Source organism: Pelodiscus sinensis, chromosome 26, assembly GCF_049634645.1.
Source record: "Pelodiscus sinensis isolate JC-2024 chromosome 26, ASM4963464v1, whole genome shotgun sequence".
Lineage (NCBI taxonomy): Eukaryota > Metazoa > Chordata > Testudines > Trionychidae > Pelodiscus > Pelodiscus sinensis.
In genome coordinates, this window is record NC_134736.1 from 22,079,143 (window position 1) to 22,098,799 (window position 19,657).

General features: G+C 52.7%; 1 protein-coding gene and 1 non-coding gene across 2 annotated transcripts; one reads left to right on the top strand and one right to left on the bottom strand.

Annotated features, from left to right (window-relative positions):
• The first annotated feature begins 4,810 nt into the window (after positions 1-4,810).
• Positions 4,811-4,883, top strand: TRNAF-GAA (transfer RNA phenylalanine (anticodon GAA)). The gene has a single exon. It is a non-coding gene; the product is annotated as a tRNA-Phe (tRNA).
• A 1,050-nt stretch (positions 4,884-5,933) lies between these two features.
• On the bottom strand, positions 5,934-18,156 carry LOC112545380 (uncharacterized). The gene is given in 11 exon segments (XM_075909469.1): positions 5,934-7,847; positions 7,849-7,911; positions 7,913-8,669; positions 8,950-9,063; positions 11,110-11,310; positions 13,216-13,275; positions 13,835-13,950; positions 14,646-14,668; positions 14,870-15,100; positions 15,691-15,786; positions 17,574-18,156. Coding segments are annotated over 11 exon segments (2,106 nt in total). The 5' UTR covers positions 17,946-18,156; the 3' UTR covers positions 5,934-7,774.
• Positions 18,157-19,657: the final 1,501 nt, after the last annotated feature.

Here is a 19,657-nt window from a genome sequence, read left to right on the forward strand (position 1 = left end):
CATATCCTCCCACATCCTCACCCCTGTCCTGAGCCCCACCCCCCAACTGACACGCTCCCCAAATCCCTACCTTGAGCCTCCCACACTCCACTCCTCACTTTAATTTCTTACAGGTACTGTCCTATCACAACCCCTCCCCCAACTTCCTACCTTAAGCCTCCTCCCGCCCAAGGGGTGGTGCCCAATAGAACAGGCCCTGTAAGAAATGTGTCACTTTCACCCCCTGGGAGCAGCTCAGCCATGCAAAGGGGCTGCCTGGGGCAGGACATTAGCCCTGGAGGGCAGGGGTGGGTGTGGCAGTGAAATCACAAGGGCCTCATTCAGCCCCTCAGCTTATTGGCTAAAGGAGGTTGGGAGGTGATGACCTCACAGAGAGTCCATGACAGTGGCCAGGTGGGACAGGCTGCAGGGCAGGGGCCATCTCAGAGACCCCCCATGGCTTTGCTGCAGGGAGTCTCCTTGAGAGTTGCCCTTGAGGCCTTTTTGGAGCCTTCTCTTTTCTCACAATTAACTGACCTAGATGTGGAGTGTGGGAGGCTCAAGGCAGGGATTTGGGGAGTGTGTGAGAGTGGGGGGGGGGGGCTCAGAGCAGGGGAGAGGATGTGGGATGGTAGAGAAGTCAGGGCACAGGACCTGCGATATGGGGGAGGCTTGGGGCTGGGACTGTGTGGGGATCCCTCTGCTCTGTGCTCCCTGAGGCCCTTTAACACACATGGACTGACCTGGGCGCAGGCCAATGAGGGGGGTTTCAGTGAAGCTACATGTAAATGGATCCCTCTAGCAATCCCTGCCAGCCACACACACAGGGGGAGGGGACTTTAGCCAAAGAAGCTGAAGCAGCCACTCTGAGGGAGGTTTAGAAGCAAAGATGGGCTGCTGCCAGGATGGATGAGGGGATATGACAGGGCACGAGCATGGCCAGGGGAGCAGAGAGGGCCCTGCTGCACCGAGAGACATGGCAAAGCCTGGGATTGAACCACAGACCTTTAAATGTTTCATCTAAGGCTCCCAACACTGAGCTACCAATAAACCCGTCTGGTTGGTTAGTAACTGTCCAGGCTGTTTGGCAGCCGTGTCACAAACATGACGCCATCATGCACTGCCCTGCACAGCCCAGGAAGGCGAGACTGGTGTTTCCTGCCACCTGCAGTTTGACTTGCTCCTTCCCCCGATTCCTGCCTTAGCTCCCGGGCTGACCTGGCAGCTGAAGTAGTTCAGGGGTCCAACAGCCTGGGCAGGGAGTCGGGTGGCCAGACCCTGGTGGCAAGAGTCTTGGTGCTACTTGTTTCCCTGCCCCCTTTGGTGCCCTCACTCCCCACCCGCAGCCCCTGCTGCCTGCCTGGGTCCCTGTGCTGTGTCAGATGCTCAATGAGCCCTCCTGTTTCACATGGGCTGAGAGTCACTCACTCTGGACTAGAGAACAGGGCTGTGTCATTCCTTACACAACTGGGAGGCGCCTGGAGCCCTGAGCAAGCAGACTTCCAAAGGGGCACATGACACAGTGAGAGACAGGCAGCTGGTGTCTCAGGGAGGGGCGGTCTCCACAGCAAATATCTCTGTAGCCAGCATAGGGCTTGAACCCATGACCATTATTAGCACCACACTCTAACCAACTGATCTAGCTGACCTATCAGACTAACTCACACATGGCCCTTTCAGAAAGGTGCCTCCAGCAGCTGCAGAGCTGTCTCTGCAGCTGCCAATGGCTCTTCTCTGATAAGACCACTAGCAACTCACTGTGGCTACGTCTAGACTACAGGCTTCTGTCGACAGAAGTTTTGTCGACGGATACTGTCGACAAAACTTCTGTCGACAAAGAGCATCTAGACTACATTGAGTTCTGTCAACAAAGCAAGCTGCTTTGTCGACATGGTAGTGTAGACGCAAAGGACAGTTTACATGCAATAACACCTTCTGTCGACAGAAACTCTGTCGACAGAAGGCGTTATGCCTCGTAAAATGAGGTTTACCAGCGTCGACAAAACTGCTGAGTTCTGTCGACGTTATGTAGACAGAACTCAGCGGTAGTGTAGACGCAGGTATAGTTTTGTTGACAAAAGTCCACTTTTGTCGACAAAACTCTGTAGTCTAGACACACCCTGTGACGTGGGCTGTCTAGTCCAGATGGTTTGAGGTTTGGTCAACGTGGCTGGTGGCCGGCATGGCGCACTGAGACCCAGGGCAAAGAGGCAGCCGGAATCTCTTGCTGCCAGCACCTTGCCTCCCAGTTTCTTCCCTGTCAGCAGCGGCCGCAGTCCCTTCGGCCACAGGGTCAGCCCAGGAATGGAGGCGGGAATGGGGCCAAGTAGGGAGTCAGGCTGAGGGGTCAGGCAAAGCTCATCTTGCCCTGCAGGGCCACTGATGACAGCTTCTCTCTTGTGCACTGCTGAGGAGAAAAATGCCCTGAGAGGGCCCATAGAGACCAATTTAAAAGAGAATTTAGATGGAGGCACCTGTTAGTGCCAGGGTGGCAAGAGTCAGAGCCTGGCAGCTGCTGGGACCACACAGGAGGGTATCGGGGAAGCAGCAAGCTCCAGCCAGGTTGTAAGTTCCAGGGCCCAGCCCATCTCACCCACCCGCTGAGCCAGACAGACCACAGCATAGATACAAAATTCTCTCTGGGGAGCCTGCAGATAAGGAAGCCAAAGCACATCCCAACAAGCTCTTATTCACCCAGCCATACAACCTGTGCTGCCCACGCAGGGAAGGAGCTGCCTGAGAATTGTGCTTGGCAGGTCTCCCAGCTACAGCCTGCCTCTGGCACCCCAGCACCTCCACCTCCCTTCCCTCAACCCACTGGCACTCCCTGTGATAGAAAAGGGCAAAGACCAGACAGGTTTCATGACAAGGCTGGTTTCCCTGACTGGGAATCGAACCCAGGGCACAGCAGTGAAAGGGCTGTATTCTATCTGTATCCTAGCCCCTAGACCATCAGGAAGACAAGCACCTGCATGGCTTGCTCAGCTACACTAGCTCTTCTCAGGCCCCTTTCTGTCCCTTTCAGGACATGGGTCCATTCTCAGAGAAGACACGTGATGCCAACGTATTTTGCAGCTCCAGGTTCTACCAGAAGGTGCCTCCCAGCACTTTTCCCCAACCTCACTCTCAGGGCCGGAGACGTGGACCTGCCCCTGTGCATCGTTGGGGATGCCGCCTGCCCTTTGCTCCCTGGGCTGATGAAGCCCTACACAGGATAGCCCTAAAGCAAGGATTGTTTCTCATGCAGGCTCAGCAGGGTCTGTATTAGTGTGGAGGAGCCTTCGCGTCCTTTAAAGAGAGATTCCGCTGTCCGCTCCCCTGGCTGGACCTTGGCGAGTCGAACGTCCCCCAATGTCCTCCAGAATAGTTGTGAGAACAAAGCAGAGACATTCCTGCCCCCTGCACAGCTGGCCTGGTCACTCCAACCATGCTGCTTTAGCCCCCTGCCAGTCTCATTCCTACTCTTCCCTGCCGCCCCATCTTTTAAGTGGCATCCCGGGCAATGTTCTCACGATGATCTGACAACCCTTCAATGACAGGAATGCCCAGCCTCTTGTTCTTAGTCACCCAGCCTGCCTCTTTCTAGTACAAACTCCCTGTGCCAAAGGCAGAGCTACAAGCAGCTCAAACTCTGTTGCATTTAAGAGCAGCCTCTGGAGTCAGATCCTGCAGCTTTAAGCAGAGCTCCAGTATGAAATCCAGGGAGTTCAAGCTCTCCCACTGCCTTGCCAGTCACAGTGGCCTCTGCAACCACTCCAGGCTTGTGGTTTCCTTCTTCTCAACATTCCTCCCCAATCAGCCTTTTCCTGAACCAGCAGTTCTATGGGTGGCCAGGGGAGGTCTCTTCTGTGTTTCAGAAGGACTTAGGAAAACATGAACAAAGACTACAACAAGGTACCACTGAGAGTTGCATCCTAGATCTCTTGTTCACAAGGCAGGTGCTTTAACCAGCTAAGCCATGGTGCCTTCCCTGGACAGAGCTGTTCTGGTTTATGGTCCAGGACAACACCTTGGACTCAAAAAATGAGGAGTAACATTAGTTCGAACCAAGGGCTTTGGTTTGAATTACCGTGTGCAGGCACGCACTTACTGGTTCAAATCAGCTGTGATTTGGACTAGCGAGCCAGGCAAGATCTTGCTAATGAAGCAGGGGATATTTAAATCTCCGCTTCATTAGCAATTTTGGTCACCTACATTTGCATCTCTAGTCCAAACTAGGGAGCAAATGTAGATGTACCCAAACAGGACTCCGAACTGAGATAATTAAATAACAGAATATTTAATTTCCATCATAAAGTGTAACAACGATTTCATTTCATGTAGCAATATGAATCATCATAGCTTGTTTGCTAAATCAAGAAGATGGACAATTTTGTTTTATGCCTCAAAGGAACAATCCCCGTAAGATACGAAATAGCTATGGAATGTGTTGCAACGTTAATGTTCTTTTTGATTTCATACTAAATATATGAAGTCATGTACCTTGTTAACTATCCCTTGTTTCAGAATTGTTTCTTCTATCAAATTATAAAACTATATTTAGCTAAGCTCTTTGTGAGTAACTGGTGGGTACCACAGTAGCACACATCTGCACAAGCGCAAACGACCTCACTAGCGGTGCACATTATGAAACTCACTCTGCCCATTGGTAGCCACTGGAACACCCTGAGAAAAGTGGCAGGAATGGGACCAAGTGCGAGTCAGGCAGAGGGGGGCAGGCAAAACTCATCTTGCCTTGCAGGGCCACAGAGAGCAGCATCTCTCTTGTATACTGCCACAGAAAAAAAACATGCCTGAGAGAAGCGTCGGCCTTAGACAGCTGCAGACAGTTGCCAAAGTAGCTCAGTTGAGAGAGTGTTAGACTGAAGATTTGAATGGTCCTGGTTCAATCCCTGGCTTTGGCAAAAGCCTTTCTCGAGATGGCTTAGTCTATTTTGGCATCTCTGGTAAGCAAACATCTGGGCTATGTCTACACTTTCAGGTTCTTGTGCAAGAAGTTTTGCACAAGAACACATCCACACTGCCATGTGTGAGCTGTGCTTTTGTGCAAGTGCATCCATGGCAGTGTGGATGCTCCCTTGTGCAAGAACTTTCCAATGGCCATTTTAGCCATAGGGCTTTCTTGCACAAGAAACCCCTGCCGAGCGTCCACATTGCCCTCTTGTTCAAGAGCCCCTGTGCAAGAGGGCTTACACCTGTTAAAAAAAGAGCATAGCTCTTGCACAAGAAGCCCTCTCTTACCACGCCGTACTTTAAATCTTCTTGCACAGGAACAGGTGGGCAGCGTGGACGCTCTGCGGATTCTTGCACAAGAACAGCCATTCTTGCACAAGAACCCGCCAGTGTAGACATCTCTGCAGTCAGAGTTCAAAGGCTGTATCAAGAAGCCAGGAATGACATCATAAAGATGATATTTCAGGGTGAGAAACTGGAGAGGGGATTTTATGCCACCTCAGAGATTGTTGACACAGTAGAACAGGGCTCTTGGCTTCGGCTGCTCCCAGCTGTCATGAAATAAACACACGCTAGCTTTAGGGTTCAAGACAGACAAAACCAAATTAATAACCCAGCTGTGGGGGAGGGGGTTGTCACAGATGGCAGGGAGTCACCCCTTACCAATACAAGCCCCTTCCTCACACTCAAATGCCTGAGATATTTATACCTTCTTACAAAGTCACAGTGGAAATTTACAGAGAAAAGAGAACAGAAGGCACTTTATCCTTAAATGGTAATCTCTACTTGACCAGATAACAAATTACAAGCAGTGCGATTTTGTTTGTTTGTTTAACAGCATTGTGGTTTCATGCTCAACTTGCTTAGGAAGCTCGCTTCTGATGCAGGACGCACTGTGTATGGTTCAGTCTTTGGCCAGGCTAGCGAGGCCTACCTCCACAGTATGTATTGGACATAAATATTTTACTTAATTTAAAATAAAGTTTGATCAACTAACATGAGAAAGTTAAAAGGTTTAATCTCTTTAATAATTTAAATGCAACTGCCCAGATGCAGCTCTAGCAAAATGGCTTGACTAATTATGTAATTAAGTGAGTTTCCATTAGCAACAGTAATCTACAGAAGGCTTGGAGAGGGCAGGGCTGTGATTGGCCGGGCCAGGCCAGGCCTGAGCACCGCTGAGGGAATCCACGCAGGGGAAATTGCTGACAGCCCTTGACTGGAGACCTTTCCAAAACAGGCCACAAACCAGTCACATTGAGTACTTCAGCTGCCAATCCAGCCTGCAGGAAGCCTCATGAGCAAAATCCCTCAGATACCCCAGCTCTTCCTGTGCCACACTCAGCCCTGGGCTTACACACAGGTGAGGGGTTATACAGCCCAATCTCTCCAACCCAGAACAGATCCACCTGGTTCCAAAGAACCAGGCATGAATCCCTGGTCAATTTATACTTTCCATCTTACCCACAAGATCACAGTGGACCAATCCTTTATTAATAAACCTTTCGATTCTAAAAGAAAGAAAAGGTTGAGAGTAAGGCTATTAAGGAGAACACATTGTATACATCAATCAGCAAGTTACTGATGCAGGATCTTAGCAGAGATGTTACAAACTGCTAGCATAAAAGTCTTTGGCATACATTGTATATCAGGATGGGTCAGAAATCCTTCCCGTGTCTCTGTACTTAGCAAGGCAGATGGAGCCCCCTCAGGGCATTTGATATTCATTTCTGGTGTCTCCCAAGCTGGAGCTAGTTACATGGTCAAGTGACCTGTTTCATATGCCAGCAGCCATTGTGCCCTGGCTGCTCTGCAGCTTTCCACACGCATTGCTCAGCTGTGTATTGGCCACCCTGAGAACCATTGTCCTTGGAGCCATACAGATTAGCATAGTAACTCATTGCACATTCCTTCCTCATGACAGGCAGTCTATACGCAGCATCAGCAGAGCCCATAGTCTTAACTTCCCATGCAAACTCCAAACAAGTACATGAATACCACACATAGAATCAGCACAACATCAGCTATCATTTGACACCTCGCATGACCCAATCTGTACAAAATTTGGGGCAAACAGTTTCCCGTGAGTACAGCAATGATCTTAAGGTGAGTATGTTCCCCTTAAAATCCAATAACGTGACAGGGGCCTCAAGAAAGGGTTGGGGTCTTGAAGAAGGATCTAGGATGCAGAAGCAGGCAGGTGTCTGGCCTGGGGGAAGGTGCAGTGTCTGGTCAGGAGACAGGGTGCAAGAAAAAAGGAGGGTGTCAGTGCAAGCTGGGGGTGCTGGCTGCCGGGAAAAAGGGAATTGAGGATATTGGGAGGGAGTGTCTGGGAAGGACAGCAAATATTACCTGGCTTTGGGACCCCTTGCAGCAACATCTCCAGCCACACTGTCCTCATCACCACAGAGGGAGGCTCTACTGCTGCAGCAGCAGCCACACAGACTAGGACCAGACACCGGACACCAGAGATACCACTACTGCTCCCATTCAGTCCAGGACTGGAGGTGTTGCTGCTGCAGCCATGCAGCCCAGGAACAGTCCCAGAGGCACCCCTGACATGGCCATGTGGCCCTGGAGGCCAGCAGTGCAGTGGCAGCGGTGCCTCTAGTGCCGGCCTCAGGTTGGGTGGCAAAGACTCAGCCTAGCGCTGCCTCCTCTCTAGTGGCTACAAAGCATGAAGAGGGGCTGGGGCTAAGCTCCTTCCCCCTCAGTACATCTTCATTTGGAGGTGGGGCCTGGCACTGCCTTGTGGACAGGATCAAAGTCTTAGGAAGGCTGGATTCTGCCAACAGAGAACATTTTGCTCACCCCCACTATAGGGTCTCTCACCTGTGTGGGTTCAACTATATGCAACAAGGCTTGAATTCTCATAGCATTTCCCAAAGTCAGAGCAGTTAAAGGATTTCTCTCCTGTGAGAGTTCTCATGGATAACAAGGTGTGATCTCTGACTGCAGCATTTCCTACAGTGAGAGCAGGTGAATAGCTTCTTCAGTATGGGTTTTCCTATGTCTAACAAGGTGTGACCGCCGACTGAAGCTTTTCCCACAGTCAGAGCAGCTGAAGGGTTTCTCTCCTGTGTGGGCTCTCCTATGGATAACAAGGTTTGACCTCCGACTGAAGCTTTTCCCACAGTCAGAGCAGCTGAAGGGTTTCTCTCCTGTGTGGGCTCTCCTGTGGATAACAAGGGTTGAGGTCTGACTGAAGCTTTTCCCACAGTCAGAGCAGCTGAAGGGTTTCTCTCCCGTGTGAACTCTCCTATGGATAACAAGCTGTGAGAGGTCACTGAATCTTTTCCCACAGTCAGAGCAACTGAAGGGTTTCTCTCCTGTGTGGGCTCTCCTATGTCTAGAAAGGCCTGACCTGTGACTGAAGCTTTTCCCACAGTCAGAGCAGCTGAAGGGTTTCTCTCCTGTTTGGGCTCTTTCATGTTTAATAGGAGTTGCACTGTCACTGCAAGCACAAGGTGAATGTTGATGGGGGATTTTCTTTTGAACAGTTTCTGTGTTTGTTTTCAACCTTCTGATCCTCTGACTGGATTTATCCTGTCCTGCTCCTGGATGGTTTCCCTGCTGCCTTTGTAGACTACGCTGACTCTCACAAGTCTCTCCTTGCTCAGAACTCTGAGAAACATGCCCTTCAGATCTTTCCACTAATACCCCACATGGAGCCATTTGCTCAGGTCCTTCCTCCTGAGGACTCCTCTCACTGTTCTCATTCAGCATCCCATCACCTGCTGGGAGGGAGAGAGAAACCACACAGGAGTCATTCCCTGTGCTGAGCTAAAAGAAAAATTCTGAATGGTGAACAGAAAATGGGGGACAAACCCAAAGAATGGCTGGAAAGATTCAATAATCATGAGCTGATTTCATCCTGCTCCCCCATAACTCTTTCCCCACCCAGCTCTCTCAGACTGGAGTTGAGACAGGCTGAAGGGCCAGTCAGACTTGATGAAAACACACAATCAACATCATGAGAACACAGAAATTGGTTTGAGTCAGTTTAGCTGATCTCACCTGTGTGGGTGTCCCTGATGATTTCCCCTTCCTCACAGCCTTGGAGATCCGGGATCTGCAGCTCTTCCCTTCGCTCCACCCAGGAGAGCACATGAGCTTTGGAGACTGGAAATCCTATTTCGGGAGCAATTAACCAAGTGCTGATCTTGTTCATTAAGGTCTGTGCCATTCCTGCTTCCAAAGCCAGGATCTGAGTCTCCTACCCAGACAGGCTCCTTCCCCACCTTCCAGAGACTGGTCTCTGGCTGGTACAAGATCCCAGGACATACTAATTCCATCCTCCCCCTACCCTACCACCATATAGGGAATAACCCAGCAGACTCCCATGGGGAACTGGGCGCTCTGCTGCACGCTCCAGGATACAACTCAGTCTCCTTTAGGGCCTATTGCATACTTGGGCAGGAGAGGAACACACTGCTCATAAGGGGAGAGCTCTAGGGCTTTCAGGAATGACAGACACCTCTAGCCAGGACTCAGATTTGAGCTGCCACATGAGGTCACTAGGGCTGGGAGGGAAAGGATCCAGCAGAGCTCTAGAGCCCTGTGGGCTCTGCCCACAGAGCTCTTAGCTTGGGGCTGGACTTGTCCTGCTCTTGGGCTCAGGTGCTCTACTTGAGCCAGAAGGAGGCTGGGGAATTGTCTGATCAGGAGAATGAATCCTTGGTTGGCCACTTCAGGCCCTGCCTATGCTCCATATTCCTGATCCTGACTGACTGTGCCTGGGTGCCCACAACAGCTGTCAGCCCTGCAGACAGCCAGGGCAGTGCTGGCCTGTTGCTGTGGCCAGCCAAGGTAGAGACAGGCTGGGCTGCTTCTCTGCTGCTCCTAGATGCTCCTGCTGTTCAGCTCCTTCTGCAGCCTTGGTTTGACTCTGCCAGCAGCACCAACCCTCCTTTTGTGGCCAGTCGGGCCTGTCATTTGGTGCCCCTCTGGCTTGCAGAGAATCTACCAGAGGCAGGGAAGGACTCTGAGTTGGCGCCTTCCTTCCAGGGGCTCAGCACAAGGGGTCCTGCAGACACAGAGGCTGTGTCTAGATTGGCCAGTTTTTCCAGAAAATCAGCCACTTTTCCAGAAAAACTAGCCAGCTGTCTACACTGGCCGCTTGAATTTCTGCAAAAGCACTGACTTCCTACTGTAAGAAATCAGTGCTTTTTGCGGAAATACTATGCTGCTCCCGTTCGGGCAAAAGTCCCTTTTGCACAAAAGGGTCAAGGTAGACAGCTGAGTTTTGTTTTGCGCAAAAGCGCGTCTAGATTGGCCATGGACGCTTTTCCGCACAAAGTGGTTTTGCCGAAAAGCATCCGTGCCAATCTAGACACTTTTCCGAAAATGCTTTTAACGGAAATCTTTTCTGTTAAAAGCATTTCTGGAAAAACATGCCAGTCTAGACGTAGCCTAAGGGTGTGTGTAAACTACATGACTCCGTCGATGGAGCCATGTAGATGAGGCTGATCGGCCAAGGGAATTGAAGCCGCGATTTAAACAATTGCGGCTGTTACGACGCATCGGGGTTTCCCCGACTGCTGCCCCCCCTTAGTGGCACAAACAGACTCCACCAGCCAGTAGAATAGAGGGAGTATATTGCGTCTCCAGGATACAGTACAGCATAGATGTAATCGGGTTACAGGGCAGGCCTAGGATGCCTCAGCCCCCCTAGAGATGGGGGAGATTGGGCCCCTAAATTCCAGCCCCTTCCCTAGGCTGCCTCCATCATCCCCAACAGAAACTACTTGACTCTCCTCCAGCCCTGCCCCGCCGCCAGGGCTGACTTCGCCCTCCTTCCTTTGTTCCACTCCCTGGGAGGTAACTGGTCAGACAGGTTCAGAGCCCCTTGCATAATAACTCACCCCCTACCCTGTAGTTTAGACGCACCCTAAGAGCAGCTGCAGGTACCTGCCGTTCCTGCCTGGGCCCTTCCACTGACACCTCCGGCCAAGGCACAACATGGGCATGATGGTGAGAACCACATGAGACCTTGGCTGTGGGAAGAGCAGCACCACTATTATGTCGCTGGACCTCCTCTCACACAGCAGCCAGGATTACTGGGGCAGATACTGCTGATACTGAGGGTTCGGGCAATGAGGGACCCTGAACCAAACCCAACCCAGCTGCTCCAGAGCCCACCCAGGTTCTGTTACACAAGGGGACAGGAATCCTTACCCAGCCAGCTCACAGCCTCGTAATTCTCCTGCATCACATCCCTGTAGAGGGCTCTTTGGCCCGGGTCCAGCAGAGCCCATTCCTCCTCAGAGAAGTACACAGCCACCTCCTCGAAGCTCACCGGCTCCGCCACGGTTATTTCCTGTCCCTGGCTCTGCAGGCCAGGGGCTGAACTGGAGTCAGACATGGATGTTCTGTAGCCTGGCAGGGGGAGAAGGGGAATTGGAGACATTTCAGAAGGGGCTTTAATCCTTTCCACACTTCCATTCCACCCAGACTCTGTCCCTGGTGACACATGTGCTAGAGTCTGCCATTGTGGGCAAAAGCTTTAGTCTAGATATTCCATGAACAGGAGTTAGATCCCAAATCCACATTCATTTCTCTCTGTACCTGACTTGAATTACATTACTGCATCTGCAACAATGGGATTTAGTTCTCAGCACCCAGCGTTTCTGATAAGCCACATATTCATCTGCCTGAACATGGACATAGGCTAAATGCAGGCTGCTGTATTTAAAACCCTTAGTCTTCATTCATGGATTTGCAGCACAAACTTTGCTCTCTCATCTGACAAAGATGATATAAAGCCTTTTCACAACAGAGTCAGTGAAATTACCACCACTATTCAGATACTTATTAAACACGTGCGCTGAGTGTTTGCAGGATGAGATCTTAAGATTCATGGGATCAGAAGATATCCTTAATCATGAAGTCGGACCCCCCGAGTGGCACAAGCCATTACACTCAGTCCATTTCCCCAGGCACAAGGCTCCATTTCCCCAAAGTGTATTTTCTAGAAAGTCCCCGTGATTTGAAGACATCAAGAGATGGAGAATCCACCAGTTCTTTGCTCATTTGTTTCAGCAGCAAATCTTCTTCCCTATCAAACATTCGTGCCTCTTTTCTAGCCTGAAATAGTCTGGCTTCAGCTGTCCCTTATTGGCTCTCACTGAGCCTTATCCACTCGAGAGCGTGGGTAATACATTTTGATGGGAGGCCAAATGCAAAGTGGCTGAGAGCTGCACTCTTCCATGACATTAATGCAGGAAATGCAGGGTCTGGGACGGATGCTGGGATGAAGAGGAAATTTGGGGCAAGGGTTTGGGATGGAAGACAGAGGGGTCTAAGAGGGAGTTTGGGTGAAGGAGGCAGGCTGTGATCTAGGACACTGGATTAGCCAACTATTCATTATCTAAATTAAAGTTAGATATTTAAAGTAAGTGGTTGAGTGGACAAATAAGAGGCTGTGGGTTTCTGACCACAGTGAGCTCTTGCATTTATAGCTGCAGCAGGAGGACAGAGTTTGGGTATGCAGAGTGTGGGGCAGTAGTGGGGAGCAGAGATTAGGAGGGGAAGAGAGATGGTTGGGGTGTCAGAGGCAAGCTCTGGACAGGAGCCTTATCTGAGTGACTCCTGGGCAGAGGCCATGCACCTCAGGCAGGCAGGGAGCCTGCTCGACCCTCTCACAGACTGCAGGGCCATGTGGGTGTGTAAATACTTGACCCAGAGGGGAAGGGGCGCAGTGCTTTGTTTCTGGCCAGAAACCAGCGAATAAGATTGCTCTGGGGGTGGAAGCAATGTCTGAACCCTTTCCTCCTCCCCTCTAGGCTCACAGTTTTTTTCTGAGTGGCTTGCAGATGGAGAGTGGCATCTGTGGGCTAGATCAAATGGCTTGGTTGGGTGGATCAGACCCATGGACTCTTATTTTGCCCATGCTTCCACTAGACTAACAGCCCTTGGGAATCCAGCAGTTTCTCGCCTTGAACTACCTGATATAGTGGAAGCCTGGCAGCTCTCAGCCTTTCACCCTATTTATTGTTTGAAACCAACCCCATGTTGAAACTGAGCAGTGAAATCTGAGCCTGAAGGTGCCATCCTATGTGTGCTTTAGCTTCACCCCTTTAGCATCACAAACCCAGACCAGTGTTTTTCCAACTATCCACAGGCCCCCATACAGTGCCCCTGGGGCTCCTCACTGATCAGTGTATGTGATTTAGGTCTGAGTCCACTATGGTTGCCGTTGTTGGTAACTTTAATGAAAACCCCATGAAGATGTTTCCACTGGAATTTTTTCATCATTTAAAGACTCTCCACCTGCAAACTCACCTTGTCTGAGAGTTCCCAGGGATTTTCCTCTTGCTCTCTCCAGTGCAGAGGGCAGAGTGTCTGGTGGGGGAAGGGATAAGAGAGGGGAGATTCCAGGCTCTCCTGTTTATAACCATGTCCCCATGCTGAACGCTGCATTTCAATTGTATCAGAGACCAGACAGAGACAATCACATTGAATTGTTTCAGGAATTTAATATGAAAGTCTAAACTTTCATTTCCTCACTCGGGCACCTCCCAGCTATGGAGCCAACATCCCTGCAGCCTCACACCCGTCCCAGGAGAGAGACGCTGTAAATGAGATTTACTCTTCTCTCCTCACCCCCTCCCACTTGGTTTCTCATTCACTTACTGCTTCTTATCATAACCTGGCAGAACACATGGCCATCACAGTAACTTTGGCCATTTTGGTCTCTGAATGGGAGGTTCGGAGTTTGCAGATCCCTGGATTTATCTGCAATCAGTTGGGTCTGTTCGCTCAGTGTCTCTAAGGAGAGCAGAGTGATGGGGCCATCATTCTCCACGTGGGAATTGAGGCAGGGGAAGGTTGACTTCAGAGGCCAGATTCAATGGTCTCAGATACTTGAACCACTTTCCTTTCATCCATCCCTTCCAGTTACCTTTGAACTGCCTCAGAGTCTCCGACAGAGCAATCGTTTCCTGGGAGAAACCTCTGACTTGTTCTTCCAGTTCAGGGGAAATCTCCTCTGGCAGCTGGAACTGCCCCATCTCACACCTGGATAGAAACAATTCAATGTGATTGTATTTCATTTACTGCTGATAAGTTCTGGCTAGTGAGCCTCAGCTCTAACAGGCCTGGAGTTAGAATCCTCCAATTCTCCAAGCCTAAGAGCAGGGACAACATATCCCATGGCCATGAAACCTTCCCCTGAAAGGCCCCACTGCAGCAGTTCTTCAGTTCTGGCCTGGGGAGACTGGCTGGGGGACAAAAGGGGAATTGAGTCTTCATGGCCAACTCACTCCTTGGCCTCCAGACACTGAAAGACAAGAGGTTCCCAGGTGAAGGAATCTGTCCACTAGGGACTAGAATGAGACACCAGCTCCTCCCTCCCCAGCTCCTTCCACACAGGTCTCCAAACAGCCCTCAGTTGGGACAGACTCTTGGTCCTTGCTGCCCTGGGCTGACTGTGCCCAGTGCCCAGCAGCAACAGGCCCACGTTCTACCTCACAGTCCTGAGGTAGCTAGTCCCCAGGGAGGTGACAGCTCCAGGAAACACTTGAGGTCAGACTGATCCCTGAATAGGGAATCCCAGAGTCTGCTGTGCGACGGTGAGACTCTCAGAATTCAATGAGTCAGAGATATTCGTATCTAACATCTGCCTCTTAGAGCCCTATGGAGATGTGGTGCTAACATCAGCTCCAAGCTCCTTCCCTGAGCTGTGCAGCGTGAGGGGAGTGAGAGCCACGTACCTACTCAGGGTTCTTCTGACGTCCTAGAAAAAAAAAGACACAGAAAAGAATCTCAGCCCCATTGGACACACACAGAGGACCTCAGGGAAGGGATTTTGCAAACATGGAAAGAGAGCCCCTGCCCTGGAGTTACACCAAGATCTGACAGCTGGACCTCAGCACTTGTGATTTAGGAGCCTCCCGTCCCCGTGTGGGGAGCTGGGATGTTTCTTCCTCAGTCTCACCTGCACAAATTCACTCGCTGGCTTCTGACACGTCCCCTCCAGCTCACTGATCCCCTCACTGAGACGGGAAATCTGCACAGAGAGTTTCCTGACAGTGTCAGTCTGGAGCCTCCCAATCTTCTCATCCAGCTTCTCCAGCTGGGCCAGCAGGAGTCGCTCTTGTTCCTCTAGGAACTGCCGCAGCTGCTGAAACTCAGCCACAATCATCTGCCTCTCGGCTTGCATCCATTTCTGTATGAAAGCGGGGAAAGGGCTGGTCAAGGGCATGAATGGAGCCCAGGGCCCTTTCATGGAGAGCTGAGTGCGCAGCAGGGAGACTTTCTTGGAAAACCCTAAAATGTGTGACATTTGACTGTACTTTGTGGTTAGTAGGCAGAGGTGGCTCTCCCAGCATCTCCTTTGGGCCCTGTGTCCCTCTGAAAGGGATGTTCCCATGTCTGTCATGGGCAGTAACTTTTATTATTCGTGGGCTCTGGAAATTCAGACCCTGAGCAGCATGAGGCAGGACTCAGCACCAGCCTGACAGAGATAACCAGGAAGGAAAAAGGAGGAAACATGTTAATACTCCAAGTGATCAGACAGCCCTTCAGAGGGACATTCAGCTCACTTGGGGAGGATGTCTGGGAAAACCACAAAGACTGGACATTAACTCATGCACTGACATGGAAGCTCAGGGCCTGTCTACACATGGATCTCAGCCAGCAATTCATGATCCAGGAGAAACACAAACAAGCCCAACGTCACCAGGGCCAAAACAGGAGTCTGCCTGCTAACAGCCCTCCCACGGCCAGTCCCTGCTAGTTCAAAGCACAGGCACCTACCAGATACTCTTGGCATTTCCTTTCTGCTATTGCTTTCCTTCCCAGCACCTTTTCTCTCTCTTCCCTCAGAGTCTTCAAATGGGCCTCCAATTTTTCCTGAAGAAACAGAGATATGCACAAGGGCAAACCCCATTAGATTTCGGGAGCCCATTTGTTTGCCTTTAAGAGAGTCCCAGTTTTGTGGAGCTCTGCCCCTGTCCAGCAGGGACTCAGCCCTGGACTTGGTTGTGTCCATAGAAAAAGACACAAGAAGAGACTGAGGATGCAGCAGGACACCTACGAGGGTAAGGGAAGGATCAGTGGTGGCACCTTTATAAAGAATGATGCAGGTGGGGAATAGGGAGGTAAAAATGCTTAACAATACTAATCATGTAACTGATTATAATTTTATCAGTAAAAGGATTTTTTTAACCTGCTGACAGGAAAGGCTGGTAGCAGAAATGGGCTCTCCTGGGCCGAGGATCTCTCACGAGGTCTGCCGGGGGTGGCCACAAGGACTGCTGGCTAATGGGAACTCCCAGCAGGTGCAGACTGACGTTAGCTGCCAGAGGGAAGCAGGCACTGCTGGGGCAGTGGGGAGTTTAACCAGTAACTAGCACTGATAAGCATTAGCTCTTCAGTTAACCAGTTTGAACTCTTGCTACAATCCAGTTGACTCCTAGTTGTGTCTGGCATGGACCTGCACTTCCTAAAGTCCTGCTATGGGTGGCGTGAAGGCGCTCGGGGCCCCATACAGCATCCAGCTCAGCAACCTCATCTAGTGCAGGCAGCTGCATTGGAGTTTAACCCCTCATGGAGCACCTCAGAAGTTCGGAATCCCTATTAGAAACCTTCACTCCCTGCTGGATCTAGGGCTTTATCAAGGCATCTTTCCCTCCTAAACAGCCACACTTTATCACTGTTCAGTGATGCTGAGGGGCAGGGAGTAGTGTAAGTCTAACAGGGTACGGTGCTAAACTCTATCCCTGACGTGCCTGGCGACTATGAGCGACTATGTGCTGCCCCACCTTCACTTCCCACAGTTTGTCTAACTGGACTGTGACCTGCTCAGAGAAGGGACTTTCCCTTGCTGGATGTTGTGCAGGGCCCAGCTGCCATTGCAGGTCTAGAAGGCAAATGACAGATTGTTCCACCGATCAATAACAGCTTGTAACCTCTTCTTCTCCAGTCCCAAGGCAGCTCACTGATAGGTTTAGATCACAGGAGGTACAGGCCACTCTTTCTGATTGTTAACACCTTCCCTTGTGCAAACACCCAGAGAGGGCTGGGTTTCAGGATTCACAGCCCCAGAGAAACCTTTCCCACATGGGGTATCTTGACGTAAGTTGCCACAAAGCCAGAGCATTTACTTTTTACAGCATGTCTTGTAGGCTTTACTGAGCTGTGTCACAACTGTGCCCAGTAACTGTTCGTGAAATAACGTTGTAATTAAAACACACTGGACAGTGTCGAAGCAAAAACACGCTCCTCTGTGTTTAGGCAGCTAACAAGCAGCTTTATTAATTAATAAAGCACAGCATGAGCCAAACGTGGTCACAGCAGAGCCAGACCCAGTAAAGCTGCTAATACAATCAATCCTAGTATCTTTATACCTTTAACTAAACAGTCTGACGTCAGGGCATCCAATTACAGAAATCCTCAATTAAATTTGGAAAAACAAAGCCTTATCAACAAGATGGCGGACAGGTGCGAGGGAGTACATCTCCTGTCCCAACCAGCCCAATTAACACATACCAATAGCCCATCCTGTAGGCCTCTTCTCACGGGGTGACAGAAAGTTCACTCTGGTTTACGTGCTTGAGAGAAAAGCTGAAATGGTTTCTGATATACAAGATGGCTTCTAGCTAAATATGAAAATGGTTTCTACAACTGTAACTCTGTACCTTGTACTCCTGGGCACCTTCCTGTATGAGCACCACCATGTGAGCCTGAGATCTGTCAGACACCACACAGATGGGAGTTTGATCCTCTTCACAGAACCACTTCAGAGTCTCCTGGTGCTCCCCGCACACCCCGTCCCATCTTGCTCTCTTTGCTGCCTGGAAACTCAGCGGCTTGGCTAGTTCCACCACGTTTGCCAGCTGCCGGTTGGGCCGGAGGGGTCCCTGCTGCTCAGTGTCTCTGCCCTGAGGGCTGAGGGGGGCCTGGCAGGAATTGTGCCCACACTCCAGAGCGACAGGGGCTGTGAAATCCTCCAGACAGACGGGACGCGGCGCTTCCTCCCGGACACTTTCCACGGGGCTCTCTGCAGCCATGGCTGCCGCTGGGCTGGGGGACCGGGGCCGGGTCACTGTCCTGAGCTCGGCAGTAGGGGGGCAGGTCGGGGGGGGGGGGTCTGAGGCACCAGCACTGAGGATACAAAAAAAAAATCACAATTAAAAACTGAAAAAGCCCCCAAATCTTCTCTCACCGCTGCCCCCGCCAGATCCTCCCCATGGCCCCTCAGCCACCTGCCCAGCCAGACCCCCCCCCGTCTCTGCGCCCCTCAGACCAGGGCCCCTCCCCTCCCCGTGTTAATATCCCCCCCCCCCCCGCACACTCTGCAGCCCCCTCCCAGCCCCTCTGTGCGCCCCCGGCCCGCCCAGACACCCCGAGCCCGGCGGGAGAATCAGGGAGCCCGACGGAGGGACCGCAGGGATGGGGGCGCCGACTCCCCCCCCTCAGCTCCCCCGCGCCAACGGCCCCTCACAACGCCTCCAACCTCGCGCCGCGTGACGTTACTGCGGCCGCCGCGCAGGGGGCGGGGCCTAAGCAGGGCGGGGAGTGACGGGCGGGGACGCACTAAAATCCCGGCTGCGGGGTGTAGAATGGGGCGGGCGCGCTCAGACCGCGCATGCGCAGCGGGCTAGTGACTCCGCTCGGAATCCAGCGCCCGGGCTTTAGCTCAGATCGCGAGCTGCCCGGCCACGCCCCCAGCGCCGCGGGGCCCCACGTGGCTTCCGCCTGTGGGAGCCAGGCCGGGGCGAGATTCTCCAGGCCCCGGGGCAGCCGCTCCCCGCGTGTCTGTGCCGAGAGCAGCTCCCCTGGGGCGGGCACCGGCTCTGCGGGGGGAGCCTCCCGCGGGACAGCGGAGCGGCCCCGAACCAGCTGCTGCGCCGGGGGGAGGGTCCAGAGCCCCGCGCTAGGGCCAAGGGCGCTGCAGATGAGGAGCCACCGCGGACTCGCCCGCTCCCCCTCTGCCCCCCCCCCGCAGCGCCCGCAACCCCTGCCCCTCCCCCCGCCTCCTCCATCGCCCCCAGCACGCCCCGTGGCAGCCACTGGCCCCAGCCGGAGCCCAACGGACCCCGCCCCCCACTGTGACGTTGCTTCCTCCGCCCCTTGCTCTCGCTCCGATTGACAGGGGTTCCCCGGGCTGTCTCGCCCCAGTGACTCACAATTGCCCGCCCCCGTGGCCGCATCATCAGTGACGTACATTGCCCCGCCCCTTGCTCTCCCGCCCGGGTGACGGGGATTCCCCTGGCCCCGCTGTCAGGCCGGGAGTGACGGGGCTGCCCAGGGTCGCCAAGGGCGGGGCAGGGACTCGGAAAGGGGGCGGGGCCGGGGCTCCACCAACCAATGAGAGCGCGGAGCCCAGTGACGCGACTGCGCGCTGCCCCCTGCTCCCCTCCGGCCGAGACACGGACCCGCCTCTCGGGCCCCTGGGGCGGGAGCGCGCGGACTCGCCGGGCTCGGGCCCCAGAACGTGTCACCTGCGGGGGGGGCGGGTCCTCGCCCTGGGCAGGCAGCTCCCCCCCCCCCGGCTCTGTTTGCAGGACGCTGGGAACGGGCCGCAGGGGGCGGGTCACTGGGGATCCCTGTTCTGTTCCCTCCCCCTGGGGCACCCGCACTGGGCACGGGGCTGGGGGGGCCTTTGTCTGACCCGGCCTGGCCGCTCCTGTGCGGGACCCGTAAAGTCAGTAACATCGGCAGCGCCAGGGACACTGAGGCTCCTTTAGAACGAGCCAAGCAGCCTGAGCGCACGTCAGGA